The 26,912-nt window shown below is 38.6% G+C and overlaps 1 protein-coding gene across 1 annotated transcript in view; it reads right to left on the bottom strand.

The window, feature by feature from the left end:
* The window catches only part of KCNC2 (potassium voltage-gated channel subfamily C member 2), a 200,483-nt gene extending 175,433 nt beyond the window's left edge, over positions 1-25,050 (bottom strand). The window contains exons 1-2 of the mRNA XM_035002116.1: positions 24,930-25,050; positions 23,076-23,775 (exon numbers count right to left, since the gene is read on the bottom strand). Coding sequence (XP_034858007.1) covers positions 23,076-23,756 — 681 coding nt within the window. The 5' untranslated portion in view covers positions 23,757-23,775; positions 24,930-25,050. The remainder of the gene's footprint in view (positions 1-23,075; positions 23,776-24,929) is intronic.
* Between the last annotated feature and the right edge of the window lie 1,862 nt (positions 25,051-26,912).

Raw genomic sequence — 26,912 nt, 5'->3', positions numbered from 1 at the left:
TGGAAAGACCTGGAAATGGCAAGACCCCAGAGATAAAAGCAAACTACATTTGAAAATTCTGTAAGGCTTTGATTTGTCTTTGAAATATTATCTACATATGTTAGGAATTTTAACATTAATCACTGTGTTAATTTTCAAGTCCAACTGAACATCTCTGTCTTTTCACCACAATGGGGGTGTAAGAATATGGAATGTCAGTTCCCCTTGGGATGGCCTCACAACTTTAATAACAGAAATTTGTTTTACCCTGGAATTATAAAATAAATTGAACAACACTTTTGTCTTTAAATATTTTATTGATCAAAGAAAAGTGAAGCTTCTACTATTCTTCCCAGTTAAAAAAAAAAAAAAAGGCTAGAATGTCCAGTAAAAATGTAAATAGTTGTTTTGTTTTCAAGGAACCTGTAATTGTTCAAGTTTATTTAAGATGGATTTTGTCACTCAACTTCCTGCAAATCCTTCACTAAATTCTCACTCTTAGGATAAAGTCCAAATTCCTTGAGGTGGCTTACCAGGCTCTCCACAATCCCCATCTGCCTTTGCAAACTCACCACCCTCTCTGCCCATCTTCCCCTCAGATGCTCAGAGTTCCAGCCTTACTCAACTTCATTCTCTTCCTCATCACTGGTGCACCTGACACCCTTCATCTCATAGCTCAAACACATCCTTCTTCATACCCACTTCTAACCCACACTTTCCTTCAAGATTCTATATAAACTTCCATTTCTGTAGGTTTTCTTTGATCACCTTGTCTTGGTTAGATCCACTTTCTATATGTTCCCTGTATATCTCCTATTAAAACACTTATCATATTTGATCCTAATGACTGGTTCAGGTTTTCTAGATATAAATTCTGTAAAGATTTGTGTACTATCTTGCATAGCTTCATTAACTAACAAAGAGTATTCCATTTTTGTAGAAACACAAAGAATGAATAATTCTAAAAATTATATATGACTTGTAGGATCTGGACATTTTTGTACTATTCAAGAACATATACCTATTATACTAACTTAATCATCTAGTTGAGAGTCTCCATACAGATGCTGATTGGCTAAGCTAAGGAAACCTGGATTAACAACACTAAATTTAATCATTAATAGTAATATCAACCATTGGATAAGTACCTTCTATGTGAAGGCAATTTACATACTTTTCTCACTTAACTCTTACTACAGTTCCATATTCAGCAGAGAAGGGGAGGTAATTTCCTGGAAGTCAATAACTTAATTGGCAGAGCTGGTATGTGAACCCCAGTCAAATTCCATCAAGCACTTCTTTTCACTACCTTACATTGCCTGATAGTATGTACTGCCACACAGTATTTCTTTCTTGAATTAAGGAAAGGTAAGGGTCACCAGGCACAGTGATCTCTTTTAATTACCTCATAGCACCTGGGAAAGATTATATTCAAAATATTCATCCAGTGCTGTATGATGCATTGATTAAAGAGCCATTCATGTACCTAAATGCCTGCTTGTGAAATGATCTGTGAATCCACAGAGATAGAACAGAGTTTAAATGTCTGTGGTGGTTATATGCCCAGTTCTCCCTATTCAGGACCAGGGCTGAGCAATGGCTGAGACAGGTGATATTCTCTTGGGAAATGTTTACTATGTAGGTATACATTAATGGACACGTGAATGCAGGCTCTATCTGAAGGGAACAGCGGTGTAAAGCTAGAAAGATACAGAGAACAAATATGGAAAGGGAAGAGTAGATTCTACATCTGAAATGATTTAAGATCTATTGAATTTTCTCATCGAAGAAATAGAATCAAGAGTTACAAGAAGGACTTAATATGTAACTCTTTATAGGAATGGTAATAGATACCATACTTAATCAGATACTAAGGGATAGAATTATGAAAAACATCTTTGGACCAGCACAATGGTAACACACGCAACTACATTGCGATTTATTAGTCACACACTTATTCAATTTTATGTATTTCTGAAAACAGAATATTGTAAAATGTGCAGTTTACTAAATACATAGTGTCCTATAAAAGTTACTCTGGTTGTTGATTCCAATTTCATTGTAATGTCAGTAAAGAAAACAGAGGTATACCTTCAGTGGAATCTCACAGTACAAAAGGGTCTACAAATCCTTCATTTTCAGAAATTTTCTTTAGGCTTCTTGGAATTCTAGAAAAATCTGGTGCATTTTGAAGAAAAACACTGCATTTTCCCTCACCACTCCTTCTGTGCCTCTGCACACTATTCAAGCCAAAATGATTAACTTGTGGGGTTCCCTCAAACTTCAAACATTCCCAGTGTTGCTCCCCTTACCAGAAACATCTTCCTTCTTACACTTCTGCCTATATTGAACCTGTCATTTAAGACTCAGTTCAGGTGTTGCCTCCTCCAGGAAATCTATCCTGATTCCTAGGTCTGGGTTAGATGCTCATCCCAAGGGTTCTTAAGACATTCTGTATATCCCTCTCATGAATTTATCAAACTGTGTAACTGTCTGCTCACCTAGGCTCCAGTTACACTTTATGATTCTTCAGGCTAGAGATAGTTTCCAGCACCAATAGCACTTAGGAGGCACAAAGCTCAATAAACATCTAATAAATGAATAATGAAAATTGATTAGGGTACTTAATCGGTCTCATTGATAATTTCTCTCTGTGGTGTGCATTAGAATTGATAGTAAAGGTGATATTTTTTGTAATTTCACAAATCCTTTAAAACAGAAAACTATGGAATTCCCAACCTGTTACATTTTCAGTGCTAGGAGCTTCATTTGCACACCTTGCTGTGCCTTAGAAAGATGCTTTTTAAAGCTGTTACATTCATACTTTTTACAAAATTAATAAATGACCCTTGGATAAAATTTAGAAACATAAAATATTTTAGGATGAAAATATATATGATTTTAAGTCTATATAATTCAGCTATATAAGTTATAACATTTTACTAGTTCTCAGAATATTTATTCACTACATACTCATTTAAATTATTAATAATATATCAAATAAGTAAAATTTAAACCTGCAATGATAATATTTTAAGATACATATTTTCCCATATACTAAGATATTTTATAAATATTATTTTTCACAGTAGAATAATATTCCATCATATGGATTGTCATAATTTACATATATATCTCTTATCTCCCTTTGTTGGAAATTAAAGTTATTTAAAAGTTTTTATTAATATAAACATTGCTTATGAAATCCTTTCATGGAAAAATTAGTTTCCTCATATCTAATACACTTTTTTATAATTAATTCCTAAAAGTAAGAGTATAAGATTGAGAAAAAATTTTGTCTATTTTTTTTTTTAGTTATTGATTCCTTCCACTATTATGGAATCAGGTGATCAAAACCCTCAAATGTTTTGAATGGTGGCCAAATTCAAAGGCACACAGATTAGAGCTAAACCCTCATTTCACAAAATTGGTGTTTTCCTTTCCCAGGCCTGCAGTTTTACTTAAAACCATGAGTCACAGGTGTCATCTTCCTTTCATTTGTCATCTTAACATCTTTACTCCAATATTTGATTCTACAGCAATGGCTTTAAAAACACAAATCAAAACTCAGATAAAATAATGATATAATCACCTCCTTTTAAAAAGTACCTGAAGGACAGACAGTATTTTACAAAACATATTTCATAAAGCTGGATATTTCTGGGGGGAAAATTTGAAAATAGGCCATTTCCCTTTTTATTTTAAATGGGACTTCTCAGAGGTTTAATACACAATGTGCATGTTGAATCAACAAGTGAAGGTAGAGTGAGACTCATTTCTCAAACAGAATTTGTTTTTTATGATGCAGCATCTCAAAGGACTTGTGTACTGAAGAATACACTTCTGTTTGGAAAGATTATGCCCTTAGTATGACACTGACATTGTTTAAAACATTTTTAGAAGTCCTCTGTTGGAAGGGACTCAAGAGACAATTTACCAAACACTAGAAAATCAGTCTTACTGAATAATAGTGATAGGATATGCTCTTTTGTTCCAACCTCCTTCTTTGCCCTTATTTTCTCGGCTGCTTTCCTTCCCCTGCTTGTTCCTCAGCTCCTGAATCATGGGGAGCTCACAGTGGGGCATGCTGGCACTGCTTATGGAGACAGCTATTTGCAGAAGAGACACAGTGAAGGCCAAAGGGAATGACTGTGGAACCAAATTGAAGGCAGAGGCAAGAAGCAGTCTTGCTCAGAGAGTATCAGGGAGCTGACTGCTTAATTTAATTGCCCACTGACTATTGCCTGTCTGAAATACTACAAACAATAACATAAATATAAAAGCCTAAGGAATATAAATGAAAATTATGAGAAATCAAACTGTAACAAGTTGAGAATTCATATACCCATATATTTAAAAACACACTTGTAATAACAAGATGGATCTCTATATAGTACACTAAGAGTTTCTGAATTTTCCTCAAAGAACATAGCCTTTGTGTGTAATTATTTAATAATAATAAAAGCCCTCTTTTTTGCAATAATCATACCTCTTTTGAGTAAAATGTGCTAGGAAGAGGTCACCAACAGGCAAATAGAAGTCATATAAAAGCCAACAAGAAGAGAAAAAAAAATACGGAGTCATTTAAAGTATTTTTGTTCAATAACATCTGAATGAAAATGGTATTAAATTTTACCCTTCCTCCAGGTCTGGGACCACAAAAATCACCTCTGGCAAGGACTCAACTATCTTTGCTATTATTCTGGTAGTGGTGCCACTGGATGGCTTGAGAAGTTATTTATCTCTGTTTGAGCACTAATTGCTTCAAAAATTAGAACGAGAGCTACGGTAGACACTGTACAGCACCATGAATATGTTGAGTCAAAAAATGTGAGTAGAGACTATGCTAAAACAGTGAGAAAGCCTACAGAATGAGAACACCAAAGATTTCTTTCTGAATTCTCCTTAAAACACAATGTAGGGTTGCTAAATTTAGCAAATCAAAACAGGATACCCACCTAACTTTAAATGTCCGGTAAGAAACACATTTCTTAGTATAAGAATGACCCATATTTTGGTATTATGCTAAAAACACTTATTTGTTGTTTAGCTGTAATTCAAAGTTAGCTAGGTGGCGTATTTTATCTGGCAACACCGTAGCCATAAAAACATATAATAATGATACCACATTACTATAGCCCAGAAGATTGAGGACAAAAAAGAACAACATGCCAGAAGCCAGGAAGAGTTTACACTAATTAAAATACCTATTGATGAGAATAGTTAAGAATTGATGTTCATAGCAACATGTGGTCAAACTTTTAAAATGGTTGTTGAGAGGGGGGTGAACGTTGACCAGGATTAGGGAAATCTAAAAGCTCTCTTGAGTTTAAAAGTTATCATTGGCGCAGTTCTTACCTCTGACTAGGAAAGCCACATTATACAGGAATCATCCCACCAATAATCTTTCTTTTTTTTTTTTTTTAAAGATTTTATTTATTTATTTTGAGAGAGAGAGAATGAGAGACAGAGAGCATGAGAGGGAGGAGGGTCAGAGGGAGAAGCAGACTCCCTGCCGAGCAGGGAGCCCGATGCGGGACTCGATCCCGGGACTCCAGGATCATGACCCGAGCCGAATGCAGTCGCTCAACCAACTGAGCCACCCAGGCGCCCCCACCAATAATCTTTCAAAGAATGGGAACTACTTAATAAGAAGGGAGAACTCTACTTCTGCAACAATATTTTTCCGTAGTTGTTACTCTTTTGATAGGTCAGGAAGTGGACAGAATTGCCAGCGTGGTCATGTTCTCCAATACCAGCAGTGTAACAACGGACCAGGGGTACTCCTGCTCCTTGTTCCTTATCGTCTAACAACCATTCCAGGGAGCAACAGAGCTGAAGGAAGAAAGAGGCTTACAATTGTTTCCTTCAGAGATGTATGTAGGCTGCCTTTGGAGTGCTGCATTCTGGGATGTATATCTCTCCACTTAGGAAATCATCAGTCAGCCAGTCTGTCAGGAAACACTTCTTTGAGTACCTACCAGGTGCCAGTCTGCCCTGGACATTGGTAATTCATTAAACAAAAGTGGCCTCAGTCTCCCCTGTGCCTCTTGATCATTCATTCCCTTCCCCTCATTCAGAGAAGCAGGCAATGGTATTAGGAATGCTATCTTATTTCATTTTGAACACAGTCCAGACCTAGTGCAATTATGGTCAAGGCAATGATAGAAAGTTGTCAGCTGGGCTCTCCACAATCTATTGACAAAAATGCAAATAATCTTTAAAACTCTCTATCACAGCCTCCTGGATTTTCTACCTGTGACCCAATGGAAAGAGGCTCTCCTGTCTCCTGACCTAGACATACAACAAGCATTTGATAGATGCCACCAGTCATTAGACTAAAGATTTTGCACATCAGCCTCCCCTTAAGCTTCATATAATAGTAATTACCATTTATAGAGGGCTTACTTTATGTTACACATTTGGTTACACAGATTAAATGCATTATTTTATTTAGTTCTCATATCATTTAATCCTCATATACCCATTTTATGAATAGGAATATTACTCAGCCATAAAAAGATTGAAATCTTGCCATTGGCAATGACGTGGATGGAACTAGAGGGTATTATGCTAAGCAAAATAAGTCAGTCAGAGAAAGACAAATACCATATGATCTCACTCATACATGGAATTTAAGAAACAAAACAAATGAACATGGGGGGAGGTGGAGACAGGTTTTCTTACCTATAGAAAACACACTGATGGTTACCAGAGGGGAGGTGTGTGTGGGGATGGGTGAAATAGGTGATGGGGATTAAGGAGGGCACTTGTGATGAGCACTGGGTGTTGTATGGAAGTGATGAATCGCTAAATTCTACACCTGAAACCAATATTACATTGTATGTTAACTAACTGGAATTTAAATAAACTTGAAAGAAAAAAAGGGAGAAATAATAATAAATAAACTACAATGATCCCGTATCTTAAAAATGTAAACTTGTTCTAATATTGCTGTTTTGAATATTATTAATGTATTTTATAATTTTTACTTTATTATTTTACAATGGTTTTTCCTAAAAACTATAAGGTTTTCCTGATCTCTATAATATATAGAGTATATTTGTATAAATAGTCTTTTCTGTTCCTTCTATTTCCATGATCATTAGAGCATATATATGTTTCTTTAAATGTCTTTTTCAGTCCTTCTATTTGCCACAGCTCAGAGGAAATAACTGGACAAAATTAGGTTTAAATATAATGGTCTTCATTACTGCATTAGTTTGATAAAGTGTATTCTAGATACAATAGGGAAAATTTCACCTTTGGATATTTCTATTTTATTAAATGAAATGAGATAAAAATACTGTGATGAATAGGAATCTTTTTTTTTTTTTTTTCTCCGCTCCTTGGCTTATTTCCTTGCTGCCACAACATCCATTCTTCAGTATCTTTTGTTAGGACACAGCAGCCTTCACTGAAGGCCACATTTCCATGTAATTGTGGGACAATTAGTGCCATCTATTATCATCTGTCAGATGCTTCTCTACATAATAGGGACCAGGCATTTGGTCCCACCGGCAAAGGCTTTGTGTAAAAAATTAAAGCACCCTAATATGTAAATATTATTTCAGCTAAATGCTGTTACTTTATTTGGGGACTTTAAGTACCACAAACATCTGTTAAACCATCAAAGTTCATGTTCTTACAAATGTATTCTCAGTGGGCAGATAACAAATTAAAGGGTCACTGTTCTCCAAGGGATAATTTTCTAGGATTTTGTATTAATGTTAGTCTAACAAGCTTCTTAGAGCCAAGGTAAAAAACATATCTTACATTTAGGCTTTGAATTTCTTTACTAAGTTAAATATTCAGACACCGTAATAGATAAAAAGTAGATAAAGAAGGTGGGCTCAAAGAGGATAAGAAGAAACATTGACTTCGTAGAGAAGAATCATACAGAAATGCATCCTTGTAGACAAGGAAACTTATGAATTATTTAGATGGTGATAAAAACTCACTGAGAAAACTACCAGATGCTGTTCATAACTCTGGACAACAACAAGAAGAAATGGCACATGTTCATAACTAGTAAGCATAAAAAGCCTATATACATATAATTAAATTCTAGTAGAAGACAGTACACCTCATCTCCTTAGCCAAGTCCCATTAAAAATGATGAAAAAAAATCACAGGGATGGAAAACAGAAAACCTTGCTATTTTTTAACCAGAAATACTAAAATAAAGCAAACAGCATTGGAATAGTGGAAATGCAGGTTGAGGAGAGGAGGAGAATGGAATTCAATATAAATGTAAGAGAGAGCATTTCTTGGGGTTGGTCCAATTCTTCACAAGGAATCCAGAATTCAGAAGAACTTCAAAGTCAGAGGCAACAGGCACTAGGACAAGGAGCTGGCTGTGGAGCAACCTGGAAGTCCCCCATTTCCTTTAGTTGGCTGGCTACAGAATTTGCCCACAGGATATAGCAAGCAAGAGCAGCTCTCTAAGTGGAGAATCAACAAAGAAGACGTTCCTGATTAGGTGTGTTGATGTGTTGATGTGATAGAGAAAAGTGAAGCAAACTTCTAAGTACCTCGGATTTCCTCAAATTGCATGGAGAAAGAGAGAGGGAAAGATCACTCCCCATTAACTGAAATACGGTAAAGTCCTGTCTCTCAGACCTTGTGAGGGTTCCTAGTTTGCCCACCTGTTCCTACCCACCCACTCTGAAGGGAATCTTTTGTTTCTACATGATCCTGCCTATATACCCACATAACACTATAGTACCCACACCCTCTTTCAAAGAAAAATATATGTGAAGAAAATCAATAGTATAAAAAAGAACAAAGGTGAAAGAATAGGAAAAAAAATCCATCGAGGGACCAGAGTTAACACCAGAAATGTAATAGAACTTTAAAAATTGTCTAACTAGTATCTTCAGAAAGATTCATAAAGACATTATTATATTGTGCCCATGAAATGAGAGCACACTGATATGGAAAAGGAGAAATCAGAAAATAAAAGATTTATTGGACATTACAAATGTGTTGCCAAAATGGTGAGGGCCATGTTCCAGTTTGAATAGTATCTCCCCAAAATTCATGTCCGCCCCAAACCTCAAAACATGACTTTATTTTGAAAAATTATCTTTGCAGAGTTAATTAGCTAATTTAAGATGGGGTCATGTTGGAAATATTATGGGCTATAACCCAATGATTGGTGTCTCTATAAGAAGAGAAAAATGAGGCACAGCAACACAAAGGAAGATGGGCATGTGAAAAAACAGATTGGAGTGATGTGTCTACAAGCCAAGGGAACCTGAAAATTGCCAGCAACCACCAGAAGCTAGGAGAGAGCCAAGGAACAGAATTTCCCTCAGAAACTCCAAAAGAAACCAATCCTGCTGACACCTGAATTTCACATTTCTAGCCTCCAGAAATGTAAGAGAATAAATTTCTGTTGTTTCAAAACATCAGGCTTGTGGTAATTTGCTAGAGTAACTCTGGGAAACTAATCTGGTCAGTTAAGTGCTATAATACTGTGTCTGCAAAGTGATATGGAAACTTGGAGGAAGAAACTAACTGCTTTTGAGAGAGTTTAGAAGGTGCCAAGTAAGACTTGATAATCATACAGGTTATTGAAAGATGATTAAATCAACCTATTAAAGCCAGGAGGAGAAAGTATTCCAGGCCATGAAAATAGTATATGCAAATACACAACAATGTGAACACATCTTTTATATTCAGGAATGACAAAATATGTGCTATGACTTCAGTGGTATTTTACTGGTGATTATAAGAGGTATTATTAGAAGCATAGGTGGTGGACAGATTCTGAAGAGCCAGGTAAAACAAAGAATATCATAATATGGTAGCCAAAGAAATAAAGGAATTTTAAGCAAGAAAGTGGCATGGTATATTATGCTTTAGAAGGAATTATTCTGCCTTGGATCTGAAGTCACCATCTTCTTCCCTGCTTTCATTTTTGTTTTGCTTCCTCACTGTATTTGCTCCTTCCTAGACTTTTTTTTTAAAGGAAATAGCTATCTGAAGCAATTTTCCAAGGAGTATTTAGAGCCACAGAATCTCATTAGTATTTTTTTAATCCCCAGTTCAATTTGAGCTTCTAGCTTTGGAGTCTACATTGGATAGTCAGTTCCATTTCATAGAAATTATGCAAAAATTAATATTTTCTTGGGCTTCAAACAAAATAATAACAATGCAAAGCTAACATTTTTTGTGGAGGACTTTTTATCCCTCACCACCTTTTTATGGTGATGAATTACTGTAACCAAAAATTTTAAGGGACATACTTGCATCTAATTTCACAACCATAAAAATCTATGAAATGGCTGTCTGTAATTGGGTAATTGGTACTGAAATATAAAAGAGAATTCACAAAACATAATACAAAATATTATAGTGTTAAATCTCATGAAACAAAACTACTAATAAACCAGATTCTGAAATCATATAACCACAGAAGCTTGAATTAGAAAAGAGTCATAAAGGTTTTCTTGTCTCATTGTGCAAACATAACTAGGAAGACATTCTTGATTTCCCTCTCTGCCTCATTCACTGCACCTAATCAATCAACAATTCCACTTTAACTATGTGGGCTTTTAGCTCATCTGCCTGGCCACTGCCTTAAACTCAGGTCACCATGATCTCTTACCTGGATTATTACAATAACATGCTAAACTATAGCCCTCCTAACAAACTTGCACTCATCTTTGCCAGCCCAATCCCCTTTTCAGATACAAAAGCTTCAGAATGATATTCCCAGTTACAAATCTGCATGCCATTGCTTTGCTAAAATTCCTGCAAAAGCTCCCCCATTACCACCAGAGGAAGGCCAGACCTTCTCAACAGGGCTTACCAAATCTTTCATCCAATCTCAGCTTCTGTCTCCTGCCACATCTCCCCATCCCTTACACAGTGCTGCAGGTGTGCTGAGTTACTCATAGTATCCTGCACCATGCCTTCTTTCCCTTTTAGAACTTCATGAAGGCTTTCTCTCCGTCTGAAAAGTCTGGCTATCTCCTCTTCATCCTCTGGTACCAAGGGAGACATATTTCCCCCAGGAAGTTTTTTCCAACCTTAGCAAGACTATGTTAACCTCCAAAGTACCCCGTGCATGCTTCTCCTAGAGATCTCATGACTTGCACTGTCCCTTCCCTTTTGTTGTTCTTTTCCAGGAGACCACAAGCTTCTTAAAAAGCAGGAAATATACTTTCACCTTGCCAGTCGCAAAATGTGTCTAGTATATAATAGATATGTGTTAGATATTGTTCTAATTAATCACGACTTACTCATGAGGGATAAAACTAAGTACCTACAATTTCCCAGACAGTTATCCAGTATCCACATGAAAAATCTCAGGAACTGGGCACCTGGGTGGCTCGGTCGGTTAAGCGTCTGCCTTCGGCTCAGGTCATGACCCCAGGGTCCTAGGATCGAGTCCTGTGTAGAGCTCCTTGCTCAGTGGGGAGTCTGCTTCTCCCTCACCCCTCCCCCACTCACTTTCTCAATCTTTCTCTCTCTGTCTCTCTCTCTCTCTCTCAAATAAATAAATAAAATCTTTAAAAAAAAAAAGAAAAATCTCAGGAACAGATAACTTATATTTTCATGGACTTTCTAAATGCCAGAAAGCTTCCTTAAATTGTGATATTGCAACCACACCATACCCCCCCCCAAAAAAAACTAATGCTTGCCCTCAGGAATGATAATAGATGATGATGATGATGATGATGATGATAGGACTGACATTTATAAAACCAGGTACTATGCTGGATTCTTTTTTTTTTTTTAAAGATTTTATTTATTTATTTGAGAGAGAGAATGAGAGAGAGCACATGAGAGGGGGGAGGGTCAGAGGGAGAAGCAGACTCCCTGCAGAGCAGGGAGCCCGATGCGGGACTCGATCCAGGGATTCCAGGATCATGACCTGAGCCGAAGGCAGTCGCTTAACCGACTGAGCCACCCAGGCGCCCACTATGCTGGATTCTTAACATGAATATACTCAGTTCATTCTCATAACAATCCTTTGAGTCAGATACTATTACTACCCAGTCCAGATGAAAAGAAGAAGGCTTAGAGAAGCAACTTGGTGAAAGTTATACAGCAGGCAAGTGATGGAGTCAAGATGCAAACTCAGCCAACTGAGTCTAGCCCTTAGCATTCATTCCCATTTCAAAACCAAATGTCAGGCACTCAGCCAGTCTCTGAACTCTTTGACCCTAAAAATATCTGTAGGAAAATAATAATAACAATAATAATAATAATAATAATAATAATAATAATAATAATAAATTAAATTCAAAAATAAAAACCTAGTTAATTTTGTTTTAAACTGGTTTTCAGGGGCACCTGGCTGGCTCAGTCAGTAGAGCATGAGACTCTTGATCTCAGGGTTGTGAGTTCAAGCCCCACGTTGAGTGAAGAGATTATTTAAAAATAAAATCTTTAGTAAATAAATAAACAAACAGGTTTCCAAATACATCTGTCCATGGAACTCTTTTGAGGAGCAACCCTCGTCAACATTCTGAAGGACTACAGATCTTTAAAATGCACTTTGGGAAATACCGGTCTAAGGATGATGATTCTAATTCGCTGTTAAATTGTATTTGCTTTTGCAGCAGTCACATCAAAGTTCTCCAGGAGCCAACTACAGCCCCGAAGATATTCACCTGATCTGAATCTTATCTATGTCCCACTGAAGTCAAAGCTCTGGAGTGAGACCCAAGAAGCAAAATTTTAGTCATCAACTTACATTATTTCTAGGCACATCTAAGTCTCAGAACCACTACTTTGGAATAAACTGAAGTAATATTGTTCAGTCTTGCCCTGGACTGAGCATCTTACATCTCATCAGGAAATCTCCTTTATAAGCCCAGAGGTCTTGTCACTCCAAGTTTCAATCTACCCTACCTCTCAAGCCTCTTCTCCTGCCCTGTGGTCTTTCTATTACCTCATATCACATGGCATGGTATTCCTCCATGTTTCCAAACTACTCTGTTGACCTTCCCCTGATTGCTGGAAAATATTTATCTTTTGGAAGTTAACTAAAATGTCATCTCCTCTGTGTAGGAAAGTGGGTCCCTCTCCAGTCTGTGTGTTCACACTATACTAGTATCTCTATTATAGTGTTTAATATATCATATTATAACTATGGATCTACGGTCTTTTCAACAGAATACAACTGTCTTAAAGGTAAATGTCAAATTTTAACACATCTTGCATTTTCAGTACAAACTAGTCCTGGCCAATAGCTGAAGCTCAATAATTGTCAGGTGAGAGATTCAAAAGCATTTTAAAGCTTTCGTCTTTGGTTCTTGGTTCTCTTCCAATTTGTTTAGTTAAAAGAGAAATGTAATAATGCCTGGTGACAACATGCTCTTTCATCCACCAATCAACATAAGCCAAGGTAGAGGAAACACAAAAGATTGTTGATGAAAAAACCCAGCACTGAAGCCCACAGTCAACTACTCAAAGCCGAGGAACTGAGACTAGGCACATTACAAATAAAAACTGAACAGCACACTCACAGAAGAAATTGAGGCACTCAGTTAAAGAACCCTGTTTTTGCATTGAGACTAATCAATTTTGAATGTCATTGAAGCTCATTAGTGCATTAAAATATGTTTGATTTCATTAATTTTCTTGAATTTTATACATCTAACATTTTACTCTAAATATCAAAGCACAGTCAACACCATTACAAACCTGGAAATTAAGCATAAGCTCATAAATGTTTACCAATCATGATACAAATGTAATAGTTCTTCAACTTTCATACACCCACTAATCATTTTATATGAGTGTGATAAGTTCACTAAGGTCTGATAATAAAGTTCCAATAGCTTAAAAAACAAAAAACAAAAAAGGATATTTGCTACTTTACATTCTGTTTGCACAAAAAAGGGGACAGCTAAGGCTCTATTCTGTCCACTTGCTAGTCAATTTATATGAAACACAGGTTTCATTAAAGATATTTTAATAACATTCATAATGGCCCTCTCATTGCTTATCTCAAGAGAGAAGCATGATAATTTAAATGATAAATCAAACTATAATAACTGTATTGTTCTGTTTTCCTAAATATAAATTTTATTAATTTTATCCACATTACTCTTGCTATGATTACTCTGCTATTGTTTCCAATACAATTATTCCACAATATTCAGTTTCAGCAAACAGCTTTTTATCAATAAACAGAAAAATACCAAATTAAGCAACCCTATGCCTGAATTTCTATTGTATAATTTGCAAACACAGACACAAATTTTACATAATTTCTGAATAGTTTGTGTTTTCATTGAACTCAATCTGACAAACTACTCAAAAAACATTTTATATTGGTCCAAATAGTTTTTGCTTAAACAGGTTGTCTTAAATTTAGAGTTAATAATATTATTTGGATATATTGACAAAATTACTTGAATCACTTTATTTTATTTTAAAATGTGTTTGTATTTTATCATTTAGTGAACAACTTAAAAATTCTGGACAAAGTATTGGTGTAAAGTAAAAGAATGTCTTGGCCAAAAGGTGGCATATTTTCATCTCTGGGACTCTCTCCATAGAGACATCTAAAAGGAGAGAACACTTCCATTGCTGAGACGAAATCACAGAACACTAGCCAAGAAAGGCGATATTGACCTTTGCTTCAATTTTCAAAGATGTCAGCAATGTTGTAAGACACATAAAGAATGGCAAAGCTCTAAGATCTGATAACAAATCACCAGGGTCTTCAAACAAGCAACAAAGAAGACATTACTGAGGTGTCTGCATAGAATTTTCTTAATACATGGAATACTAAGGAAATGTCAGATTACAAAGATGTCCTTTTATTATGAACTTTCTTTTTTTTTTTTAAGATTTTATTTATTTATTTGAGAGAGAGAGAATGAGAGAGAGAGAGAGAGCATGAGGAGGGGAGGGTCAGAGGGAGAAGCAGACTCCTCACTGAGCAAGGAGCCCGATGCGGGACTCGATCCCGACACTCCAGGATCATGACCTGAGCCGAAGGCAGTCGCTTAACCAACTGAGCCACCCAGGCGCCCTTATTATGAACTTTCAAAAGAAAATGTCAGTCAAGTGATTAAGAAATTATGGAGTGTCTTTTTCCCAATACTACCAGTGACATTTTGGCCCAAGTCCTTCATTTTGATTCCTGTAAAATGCATTCTCCCAAACACTCCCCCAAATTTTAATGTTGTTTACATTTCATCACCGTCCAGTAAGCACCACCAATGACTTAAGTATCCACTGAAGAAAGGCTACAGGAAAAGTTCTTCTGTTCCGTATTTACTGACCTCACAACAACATCCAATCTCATTTGCAGATCTTAACAACAGCTCCAAATATCTTTCACTCCACTGATTCACCAGTTACTCCGTGTGAAATCACCATAATCTGGTTAATTACATGTGAGAAGACAATGCTCTATAAAATACATTAACCACTACCAATAGACTGAACTAGGTTTGCACTGACAAATTCCAAAGATGATAAATCAAGTAAGAGTAGAAAACATATTATAAAAGACACACACACAGACACACAAAGGGATAAAGGGAAATAATAGGAGGTAAATGCATAAACAGGTTAGTTATGAGGCTTGAAAGGTAGTAGAACAGTGAGATCTAGAACTGGTAGAGAAGGCAGCGATGGAAGGCTGCATCTGACTTGGGATCTGGAAATAAAGTGAATACATAAAACAGTAACAATTTCCCTGCTATTATTGAACAATAGGACATAGAAGAGGGCAGACGCTCCCCATACTATTCCTAACATGCTTGCTACTTACTAAGAACTAAAATTTGTGCATCTGATGTTAAACACAGTCCAGACTAAGCAACTGAGATTGAATGGGAAGAATAGCATAAGTCAGAAGATCTAAATTCTAGCCTTGCTACCGTCACAGCTAGCCACAGCTATGAACAAGTAAGCTGTCTCACCAGTGAATTAAGGCAGTTGTGCCAGGTAATCACCAGTTTCCTCCCAGTTCTGTGCCTCATGAATACCAGAAGTCTGTCATATATGCCAGTAATCAATCTCATTAAAAGAGCATATATTTTGGATGGATGTGCATAATACACACACACATGCACACACACACTAATATTCTCAAATCAAACTTTTAACCCATATTCCTACAAATCTCTTCCATTGCTTAACCATATTAAAATTTTACAAACATATTCCCTGAGTATGTATCTATGACAGTGTATGTATTAATGACAATGAATGTAAATATGTATATCTTTTTATGTAAATATACATATCTTGAAATAGAAAAACTATCTTCCCAAAAGAGAAATATGGAATCCTATAATACATATATACATTTACCTTGAAATATTCTTCATTAATGAGTACATTAAAATATAAATTTATTTGAAGTGTGCTAGACAGCATACAGTTCTCTATGCTCATTCTGATAGAATGAGTTATGAAAGAGATTAGAGCTGAATAATTTGACATTATTTTGTGAACACTTAGATGTGTTAGGCATATCTGTAAATCCTCAAGTGAATAAGACTTTCCCTTCTGTATAAGATACAGGAAAGGGAAAAGGATGGGGTCTTTGACAAGGCACTTTTCAAATGGAAATAAAACTGAGATTATCTAATCAGTTATCCTTGTGGTGGATGGATATACACCTGCACTGAAATTTAGATTTAGGAAATGACAGAGCCAATCATCTTTATGGGTTTCATGACAGAGCCACAGCAAAATGATTTCCTGAGATCAATATGTGGTTGAGGAAAAGCTGTTTTCAATGGAAACAGGAAGCTAGGAGCTAACCTGTTTCTATGGTAACCAGAGCAGCAGCTACCCAACAGCTGTAGGAAAAAAAGGGCAGAAAGTTATAAGCATAAAAAAAACAAACACAAAAAAATCAATACTGGTTTACCTCATTAGTGTAATGGTCCTTAGAGTACAATCACAATGAGGGCAGACATTTTGTTCCTCAACCCCCCCACTACCAGGGGTTTTTAACAATTAGTATCATTATTTTTCCTCCAAACCTCAAAATCTAAGAGCTGGAAAGAAGTTTGGATACTAGCTAGTCAATGTGTCATTCCCATTTTCTTTTGTTCAGAATAAATCAAAGGAAATCAAGACTCAAGGAAATGAAGTAAATTCTCCAAGGTCCCACAGCTGGTTTGTAAAATCTAGGTTAGTGCATACATCTCATATATCCCACCCCAGACAGTTTTCCAATGCTACTTCCATATATTCTCAACTCTTGTTCTCTCGTCCTCCCAAACACCCACATTTTAGTCACTTTCTGTGAAACTATTGACTACATAATATTAAAATTAATCACCACCATTCAACCTATAAGATATACATATATACACACAACAGAAAAGACAGCACTGTTTTTATATATATGGGGAGGAGAGACTGCCCTTCTAAAAAAAAAGCCCCTTCATATTTCAAAAAGAATTGAATTAAGTTTGTATAATATATTGATGGTTATTGTTGAGACTATGTTGCCACTATGTATCTCCTTCTGGAGATCCGTGTTGCTTTTATTAGTCCTTTAGAGCCCTTACCATTTCATTTGGACATATTTTTAAAGGTTACCATAATAAAAGTATATGACTCAGAAGTTCAAAAAATATGAGACTTTACTGCATTTACTTTTTTTTTGTAGTAGTAGTAAAAATAAGTGATAATGATATACATTTTCAAATAGGAAAGGTTGACCTGCATTTCTATATAAGCCTACACATTCTTTATTTTCAGTTGCTTTGAAAATAAGCTTCTTGACAGAGAATTTCCTTGACTCTGATTCGTTTTGTCAACTCAAGTCTACAAATGAGCACTTAACAAAATATCACAGAAAAAAAGGTCATACCTGATCTGTCCAACTACATTCACTTTTGGCATACCTAATGCCCAGCAACGGATCAAATCGCCTAGTTTGCGATCAAATACACAACTCAAAATACAATTTTCTAATGAACTTCCTTGATTCTTTTAATGATGTATTTAATTAGGTACTCTCTGAACCTATCCAATACTCAGAATATAAGCAAAAATTAAATTAATCTGTGATCTGTACAATTAGTGGCCTGAAAAGGGTCAAAAGTTATTTAGATATTCATATGCGCAAATGCAAAAACACCATACTACTTACAGCAGACTTTTTTCAGAGATCCGAAGTTTGGATTTGCACTGCCATATAACTGACCATGACCTTTAATTAAAATGGAAGGTATGAAGACACGTGACCACACACTAAATAGTTTGGTTGTTTTGTATAAGTACAGCCTTCATCACATTCTCCAATAATATTGCAAAGACAGAGCTTATAAATCACCTTACAAACAGAAAAATCAAGATCAAAACAGCCTAACACTTTCATAATAAGAAAAAGACTAACAATATCTTATCATCATTTCTAAATAGAATGTTTTCCTTAATGTGTCAGGCAATATTCCCATTTGAGTTGTTTTTGTTGTTGTTTGTTTTTTGAGGAAAATTTATCTTTAACATCTCTGGAATTTTTTTGCATTTCTTAATTTAATAATGTTTTTAAGAAATGTTTCATTATAAATAGGGTGGTAAGCTTACTGAGGGCAAAGGACTATATCTTCTCCATTCATTCCCAGTAACTTCCATAGTTGAGTGACTGCATAACCAATATTTGTTGACTAAATAAATATTCTAAAATTTGTAATAACTGACAACAATATTATATGAACAAGCTGTATTTGGCCGATAATTCTTTGAATTGGAGCAATATTTACAAAAGAAAAATTAATACTTTTTTCTTTAATCTTAAAATATGCCTCAATTACCCTTACTTTAATTTTTTTTAAATTAAATTGTACATTTTAAGCTAGCAAGTGGTTATTTAGATCACTTCTTTACTATTTTGTTTTGTCGTTTGAGGAAGAGGAAAAAATGATCTGTAAAAAGTAAATAAAGTATGTGCAATTCTGAATCCAATTCTATATGTTGAAATTTGAATTTTAATAGTTTTGAGGAGTATATTTTAATAATGCTGTGGAAATAAACCAATTTAAAATGCTAATGAAGTGAAGATTTTCAAGATTAAAAAAATGATGGATTCACTATCACAACCCATGTATGATTCAGGATGATCTGCACATAATGATATATTAGATAAAGATCCAGAGAATGTATATAAAATGATCTAGACCCAAAGACCAAAAAGCCAACATCTTAAATGTGGTTCCATAGCAGTTATTCTTTTTACTGTTTAGGGGCACCTGAGTGGCTCGGTCGGTTGAGGATCTGACTTTTGGTTTCAGCTCAGGTCATGATCTTATGGTCATGGGATCGAGCCCCAGTATAGGGCTCTGTATTCATCAGGGAGTCTACCTCAGATTCTCTCTCTCTCCCTCCGACTCACTCTCTCCCTCTCTCTTAAATAAATAAATAAAATTCTAAATAAATAAATAAATAAATAATAAAATAAAATGCTCTTTTAAATTAAAAAAATGTCCTATCAGCTAACCAACTATATACAAGTCACCAAGGAAGAGCCACCCTGTAAAGTAGAACCTAATTCAATCACCTTCACTCCTCCCAAAAAATAAGTAAAAAGAAGAGAGATAAGGAGAACTTAGAACAGCTCTCAGCTCTTTAATATAGGGAGGAAATTATTTAAAATATTTTGATTCCAGTATTTTGCCTTTATCTTATTTTTTTAACTTCTAAATAATCTAGAAGTTCTATCAAAGAATTTCTGCTTGACACCCGTCTACTTACCTATGATCTAATGTTTTCAGAGGAAAGCACATACAAGCTTCATTTCCCTCTTAAGCTTAGATATTAAATTGGAAAGATACAATGCATAACATTTTCACAAATACATCTAGGCATCCTTGATTTTTGCTATTTGTAAATATCACTCAATGGCATCAACAGCATAATCTCTCCTTTTCTTTCCTGATCTCATTTTCTCCAGAACAGGTTTCCATGACAACTTATATGTGATTTTTTTTATAAATTTCTATTTTGGAATACTATTCTTAAGGATAAGAATTCATTTAAGTATAAATATAAACTTACTTACCAAGTTAACCTGGACAATCTTGACCTTTCAAATATGTATTTACATCATAAATATAAAGCAATAGAAGCGGGAAATGCCAACCAAAACAGAAAGCAAAAATACAATGTTATAAAATTAAATTAATTATCCCGTTCCTATCACTGTTGCTTCAGTGTGGCACTTAAGATCATAAAGGTTAGAAATAAAACACTTCTACTATATAATTGAGTCAATCTCCTCAATATTGGGAAAAGATAAAGATGATGATGACAGGTATAACAAACTGAAAAAGGAATTCAGACAGTTAAAAATGTTCATCTCAAGTATATCAATAAAAGATGAACTAATGTAAAAAAAAGTAAAGAGGGTTTATAAAAGTTAAATACTTAACTTCTATTAAGAACGAGACTTGTGGCAGTAAGACCACAGCTGAAGTTACCTATAAATTACCACACTTGATAATTGATTTATGTCTTCTAGAATCATGTCCGTGCAAAATATAATTTCATCCTGTGACCTCCCAATGTAATTCTATTTATCAAACTAGTCAGATAACATTAAGTCAGGCCATCATCTGAACTAAGAGTTCATATAAAAATATTAAATCACATTTAAGTAGAACGGCAACTTCTGATTACTCTTTTTTAGGCAACCCCTAATAATTTGAAAAGGGATTTCCCTGAAGACAAGTCCCATAGATGTTAGCCAGTCTAAAAGAAAGAAAAACACTACACATCGACTGGTCAATAAAAATGCAAAGTTCAAACAGGGTTCAAGAAGTCAATTTGAATTCCATATTTTCACTCTAATGTTGGGCAGTGAAGGGTAAAAATTCTACCAGTCAAAGTCCTGGAATACATAAATTTTTTAAAAAGTCATAGATGACCTTTCAAAGTTCAAATTCTAGGAAGTGTCTTATGCTGCATTAAATCTCAAGAGCAACATGATCTGCGGAGATTTCATAAGCCAGTCAGTTATAATCAGTGGTTGTGGTAAAGAAGGACCTGGGGAGGATGTCATGAGACCTCCAGCATAATTTTGGATCTGCTATTAACTTGCTGTATGACCTTGGCCATCACTTAGCATCTGCAGTCCTCATTTTCCTCATCTATAAAATAAAGGGTCTTCATAAAGTGACCTCAAGGAAAATTTCCAGGTCTGTGATTCTCAGCTGATTCTGCTTCTAATGGCTCTTTGACCTTGTGTTAATCTCTAATATATCTGTGTTCTTTCCTCACCTGAAATGGATGCATATCAAACTCTTAATATTGTTACAATGAAATCTTAGTAAGATTTTTTAAAAACTATTTTCAAGTTAATAATCTACCCTTTGACCAATAATCAATAAAATCAATTTCCATAGCAATAATAAAAATTGAATACCATCATAAAGTTTTTGCTATGCAATCTAGCCTACAATAAAAGACATTATATTATCATGAGGAAAGATAATAAAACGTTCTGTCTCTTTTATAGCGCGCTATCTGGAAAAGAAAAATCACACGATGAGCTTAAAAACAAATTCAGATTATCTTTTTAGCCACCAAGTGGAAAGAGCACTGTGGCACTCAGCTGGAATTGAAAAAAACACAGATGTAATTGTCATGAGTCTGTGATTTAACTTAAGTAAATACGCACTTGTTTTTGTTTTTGCTTTAAATCCAACTGTTGCTGAATTTATAGAATGGTCTTAAAAGGAAGATATCAGAGTTGAAGTTATTGATTCTATATTCAAATATAATAATGTGGACATACTAAAATTTATGTATGCATTTAAATGCTAGAACCAACAGAGGAGCAATGCTTGAAATTGTCTCTTTCATATTCTATTTCAAACTGAAAACAAAACATATCCTCAGCCTTCCAAAGTGGTATCAAAAACACATCTTCTGAGAAGTTATTAGATTGACAGCTGCACAATATCTCTCTGCACAATATCTGCACAAGATGCAGAGACTTCTAACATACAGAAGAAGACAATAATGAGGATGGAGCCAAAGTGAGGCTGCCTAGGGGGTATTTTTTCTGGGCGTCAGAAGCAAACCAGAAACATGCAGTCGCAAAGATTTAACTAAATACACTACTCCATTCTTGTGTATAATTAAACACCATTCACATACTGTATAATTTTCGGTTATTTATATTTCTTTTATTTCCTTTAAACTGGAGAAACTATTATTGGTAACTTTTACAGTCCCTTCATGGGATTCTGAAGAATTAATTGGGAGTGTCAAGGACTAAATTTAAACTGTCATTCAAGCTAGAAACTGAAAAGCAAAATTGAGGACGGAGTCACAATCTAAAGAGTAAAATAAAGTTTGCAACAATCTAAATTACCCAGATTTAGACAACTGGACTAAACTAGCATCAAAGTGACCGATTCACATTCAACCTGTAAGAAACATAGATACAGCCCAAGGCGGAAAGGACCAGACTCCACAATTCAATGTGCAGGTGGGCTCTCTGGTCAACTCACTGGGACAAACAATTCAGCAGTTTTCTCCTTTGGAAGGAGACAGGACCAAAGGAGATTCTCTTCACAAAATGCCCCCCCCCCCCCCCCCCCCGGCGCACACCCTCTCCCCACCCAGCCACCTACTAGATTCCATTTCCCCACCTCTGTCTTCAGATTAGATCCCTAATTGGAGCCAATGCTTTGAGTCAGATGTGAAGGAGTGTCAGGCCTCACTGAAAATGTCAAATCGTGATGACCTGAAGAAACATCCAAACTAAAGGAAAAGTTGGAACAAAAGAGTCAGGAAAAAAAGAATCAGGACGAAGCACAACACCAGTTTCAGGACAAGGTTCCAGACAGACTTGCTTCCCGAGAGGTCGATATTTGCCCTTTAGCTCCCATCTGCTAAAGTAAATCTCAGTTTGAGTGGAGGAGGAGAAGAGGAGGATGAAGGGGACGGACCGGGAGGATGGCAGCCAGGGTCCCTGAGTTTACCTGACACCAGATGGGCTTCTAATCTCCTCCTTAGGGAGCCCTGTTCTCTTCTCCCGCCCACCCCCTCCCGCGTCCCAGAGGCCTTTGATGGAAAAGAGCAGAAAATTGGGGAAGGAGTTGGAGGGGCTGGAGCAGCAGGGAAGGGGGCGGTTCTGGCCTTACCCTGGCGGCTCTGGACGAGTAGGGGTCCTCGAAGAGGGCCCACATGCGGGGCTGCAGCCTCTTCCAGCGGCCAGACTTGCCGTCGGGGCCCCCCAGGCCCGCGGCGTCCTCGATGCCCAACCTCTTGGCCGCCAGGTCGTCGTCGTCGCCGGGGTCGCCGCCGATGAGGTCGGGGGTCTCGAAGATGTCGAGCGCCTCCTCGGCGTCGCGGTGCTGCCGGTAGGTCATCCAGCAGCAGGGCTCCACGTCCGTCTCGTCGATGCCCCAGAAGGCCAGCTCCTCCTCGAAGAGCGGCCCGCACACGTCGGCGGGGCAGTGCAGCTTGCCCGTGCGGTAGTAGTTGAGCACATAAGCGAAGACGCCCGGGTGCCGGTCGAAGAAGAACTCGCGGCCGCCCCCGGGGTGGTCGCCGCCGCCTCGGGGACTGCAGTTGCCCGCGCCGCCCTCAAAGCAGCCGCCCGGCCCGGGGGACAGTGGGGGCGGTCGCGGCGGCGGCGAGAGCGAAGGGGGCGACGGCTGCAGCTTGTCGCCCGCCGCCGTCAGGCAGTCGCCCTGGGGCTCCGAGGCGGCGAGAAGGGCCAGGCGCGTCCCAGGCAGGGTCTTGAGGGTGCTGCGGTAGGTTTCGTGCCGGGTGCCCCCGACATTGAGGATCACCCTCTCGTTGTTCTCGATCTTGCCCATCTCTGTGGCTCAGACATGACTGGGGGGAGGCGAACACAGCGCCCAGTTAAAGATCTCGGCCGTCAGAGCCGCACCATGACCCCCGCCCCCACTCCGAGCCCGAGTCCCAGGATGCCGGCTTGGAGACAGGCGAGGGGCAACTGGCCCCCCCAGAAGGAGATGCGCGCCCAGCCCCGTCCCCGCCTCAAGCAGCACACCTTCCCCAGGCTTCCAGAACACCGAGGAAAGTGGTCCCAGCCTCCCTGACCTTCCAGGACACCTTTCCTGCCTCACCCCTTTCTCCCCTTCCTCTGATCTCTCCTACTTCATCTTTTCACCCTTCACCCTCCCTCCCCTCCGTCCCCTCTCAAGAGAACCTGCTTCTAGGCCCGAACCCCCACTCCTCTCCTCTGCTCGCCCCAAAGCCCTTATCTCTACTTCCTAGACCTTTCTCCTCCTCTCTTGCTCCTTACTCTCCCCCTGCGCTGGCCCCTCTGCTCCCCTCCCCTAAACCCTCTTTCCTCCTTCCTTGGCCTGGAGGCAGTTCCCTTAGCCAAGGAGTTTCTCCGCTGAGGCAACTTGGCAGTGTTGGGTGAGAGCCCCCAGTCGGGCGGGAGAGCCCCCATTCCACGCGTACCCTCGGTACTCGGGACGGCTCGCAGCGCCCTGGCACTCGGGGAGTGCCCTTTGCGTGCCCTGTTCTCGGTTCACTCCCCCTCTCCCTCACGGACCAGGCAAAAAGACTGAACGCTCCCTGCTGTTGCCTTTCACCAAGGAGACCTGTGACTAATTTCCTGATCCAATTTCCTTTTCAGATTATTACTGTTGTTGTTGTTGTCAATATTATTATTACTTGGGAAAGGAAACCACTAACTAGGTTCCATTTTTGAGAATACGAATGATCAGTGCATCCCACCCCATCCCCCTTCCCAAGAAAAACAAACGCCTGGGGGATGCAGAGTGGGGGGGTTGCTTTCTAGGAGGGGCGAGGCCCTGGGAAAAGCCGCTGGAGGCACACCCCCCGGATCCCTGAGCTGACAGTGTCCCCGTTTCCAGTCTCCCAGCCACCTCTCCCCAGGGCTTCACCTCCACATTCCCATTGCGGAACGGGAGGGGGGTGGGGGGGATGCCTGTCTGCAGGGTCACCATGCCCTTCCCGGCAAATCACCCCCTTTCCCTCCCGCCCCCAGATACCTTAACGAGACCGACAGAAAAGTGGTTCTGCTTTGGTTTCCGAGTGGACGAGGTTCTCCGGGCAGCCGGACTGAGTCCTGACACCCAGCCGAGCCGCCCTTCTCCAACGAGAAACTACTTGTTGGCGTTTTCCGGGTTCAGGTGGTTGGGCCGCTTCTCGGGGCGCTGGGGTCGCGGAGCCAGCCCCCGCCGGCCGCCGGCCGCGCTCCCCGCCTTCATTCTGCGAGCTGCCGGCTCGCCCCGCGCCAACCTCCGCGCCCCGAGTCACCATCGCGCAGGGCTGGGCAAACCATGGAGCTCGGGGCGGGTCCAGCCGGCGCTCCGCGACCCCGCCGGGAGCCGGCACAGCGGCTGGCCGCGGCCACAGCGGAGCTCACCGGAGGTCAGGAGGGCTCACCCACTGGAAGGGGAAGTCCCCCGGCTCCGACCCGGACCTGCAGGTTTTGTTTCTCCCCCGAAAGCAGCCGCTGCTAGAGCTGTCCCTTCCGCACCACTCGCCGTCAACCACCCGCGCCAGAGCACAGAGCTCAGGAAAGGGTGGGTGGGTGGGTGGGTCTGGGGAAGCTCTCTTGTACCAACCAGGTTCATATATTTTTCTTCCGTGAAGCTCTATCCCCACCCTCTCTGGAGCTTCTGCCTGCCTTGTTTACACCCCACTCTCCACACCCTTTCTCTTCCCACTGCCCCACCCCTCCCAACAAGTGAGAGAGCATCTCTAAGACCAATTCCTTTTTTTTTTTTTTTTCCTTAATGACAGCTGATGGGAGAGATAGGTCTACTTACAGGTGACAAGTGAGTCTTGTTTCTCGCGTCTTACACATGGCTCTGGCTTGCTCTTTCCAGTCAAATGTAGGTCTCCAGTCACCACATCATGGTTATATAAAACAAAACAAGTTTAAAAAGTTTATTCCAGGAACATAATGCTCTAGCAAGTGAAAATTCAGGTTTCTTTATCAGAAGCAACAGAGGCGAGCTACAGATATCCAAGTACCAAAGCAATTATCTAATTAGCCAATTTCTTCCTCTCAAATTTTTATTGGGCCTTGTATTAGTTTGTTAGGACTACCATAACAAAGTACCACAAACTGGACTGTTTAAACAGCAGAAATTTATGATCTCACAGTTCTGGAGGCAAAAGGTAGAAATTAAGGTGTGGTCAGGATTGGTTCCTTCTGAGGGCTGTGAGAACTGAACCTATTCCAGGCCTCTGTCCTTGGCTTGCAGATGGCATTCTTAGCCCTGTGTCTCTTCACATCATTTTCCCTCTATGCATGTCTGTGTGTCCCTTTTTATGTAAGAACACTTGTCATAACAAATTAGAGCCCACCTTAATGACTTCATTTTGACTTGATCACCTCTGTAAAGACCCTATCTCCAAAATAAGGTCACACCCTGAGGCCCTGGAGGCTAGGACTCCAACATCTTTCTGTTTTGGTGGGGGGAGGAGGATGGTGCTGGGACACAGTTCAACCCATACCATTTCACACCACCAAACAGAGCATGTGTTTTTGTGTCTGTATGTATATTGAGAGAGAGAGAGAGAGAGAGAGACTCTATTCCACAGGTATAGCTTGAAAGGATCGAAATCCGTGGAGTAGGTAAAACACCAGGTTGTACATGGGAAGAAGTCTCTTTGAAAAACATATCAATATTGACACCGTGATTGAGAAAGTGCAAGAGTTATGAATTACTATATAAGAAAGTTTTCACAATATATAGGACTGTAAGGTGGACAGTTAAATATAAACAGTTCCTTAAGAGAACACCTATCTGTTAGGACAGTAGATCATTAAAAGTAAAGAACTAAAAAGTGTCTGGAAGGTTATTAATGTCTAGGAAACCAATGTAAGATAATATGATATGTATCCACTCATAAGAAATATACTAACAGTGTGTCAGTCCATGTGTGGTAATAACCTCAGGAACAGCTATATGGACCCAGCCTTGTGACAACAGAAATTTGCCTTTACTAACACACACACA

This window comes from Mirounga leonina, unplaced genomic scaffold (assembly GCF_011800145.1).
Source record: "Mirounga leonina isolate KUSES-001 unplaced genomic scaffold, KU_Mleo_1.0 Mir_126, whole genome shotgun sequence".
NCBI lineage: Eukaryota > Metazoa > Chordata > Mammalia > Carnivora > Phocidae > Mirounga > Mirounga leonina.
Note: the sequence above shows the minus strand (reverse complement) of the source record. Positions and strands in the feature narration are given on the sequence as shown.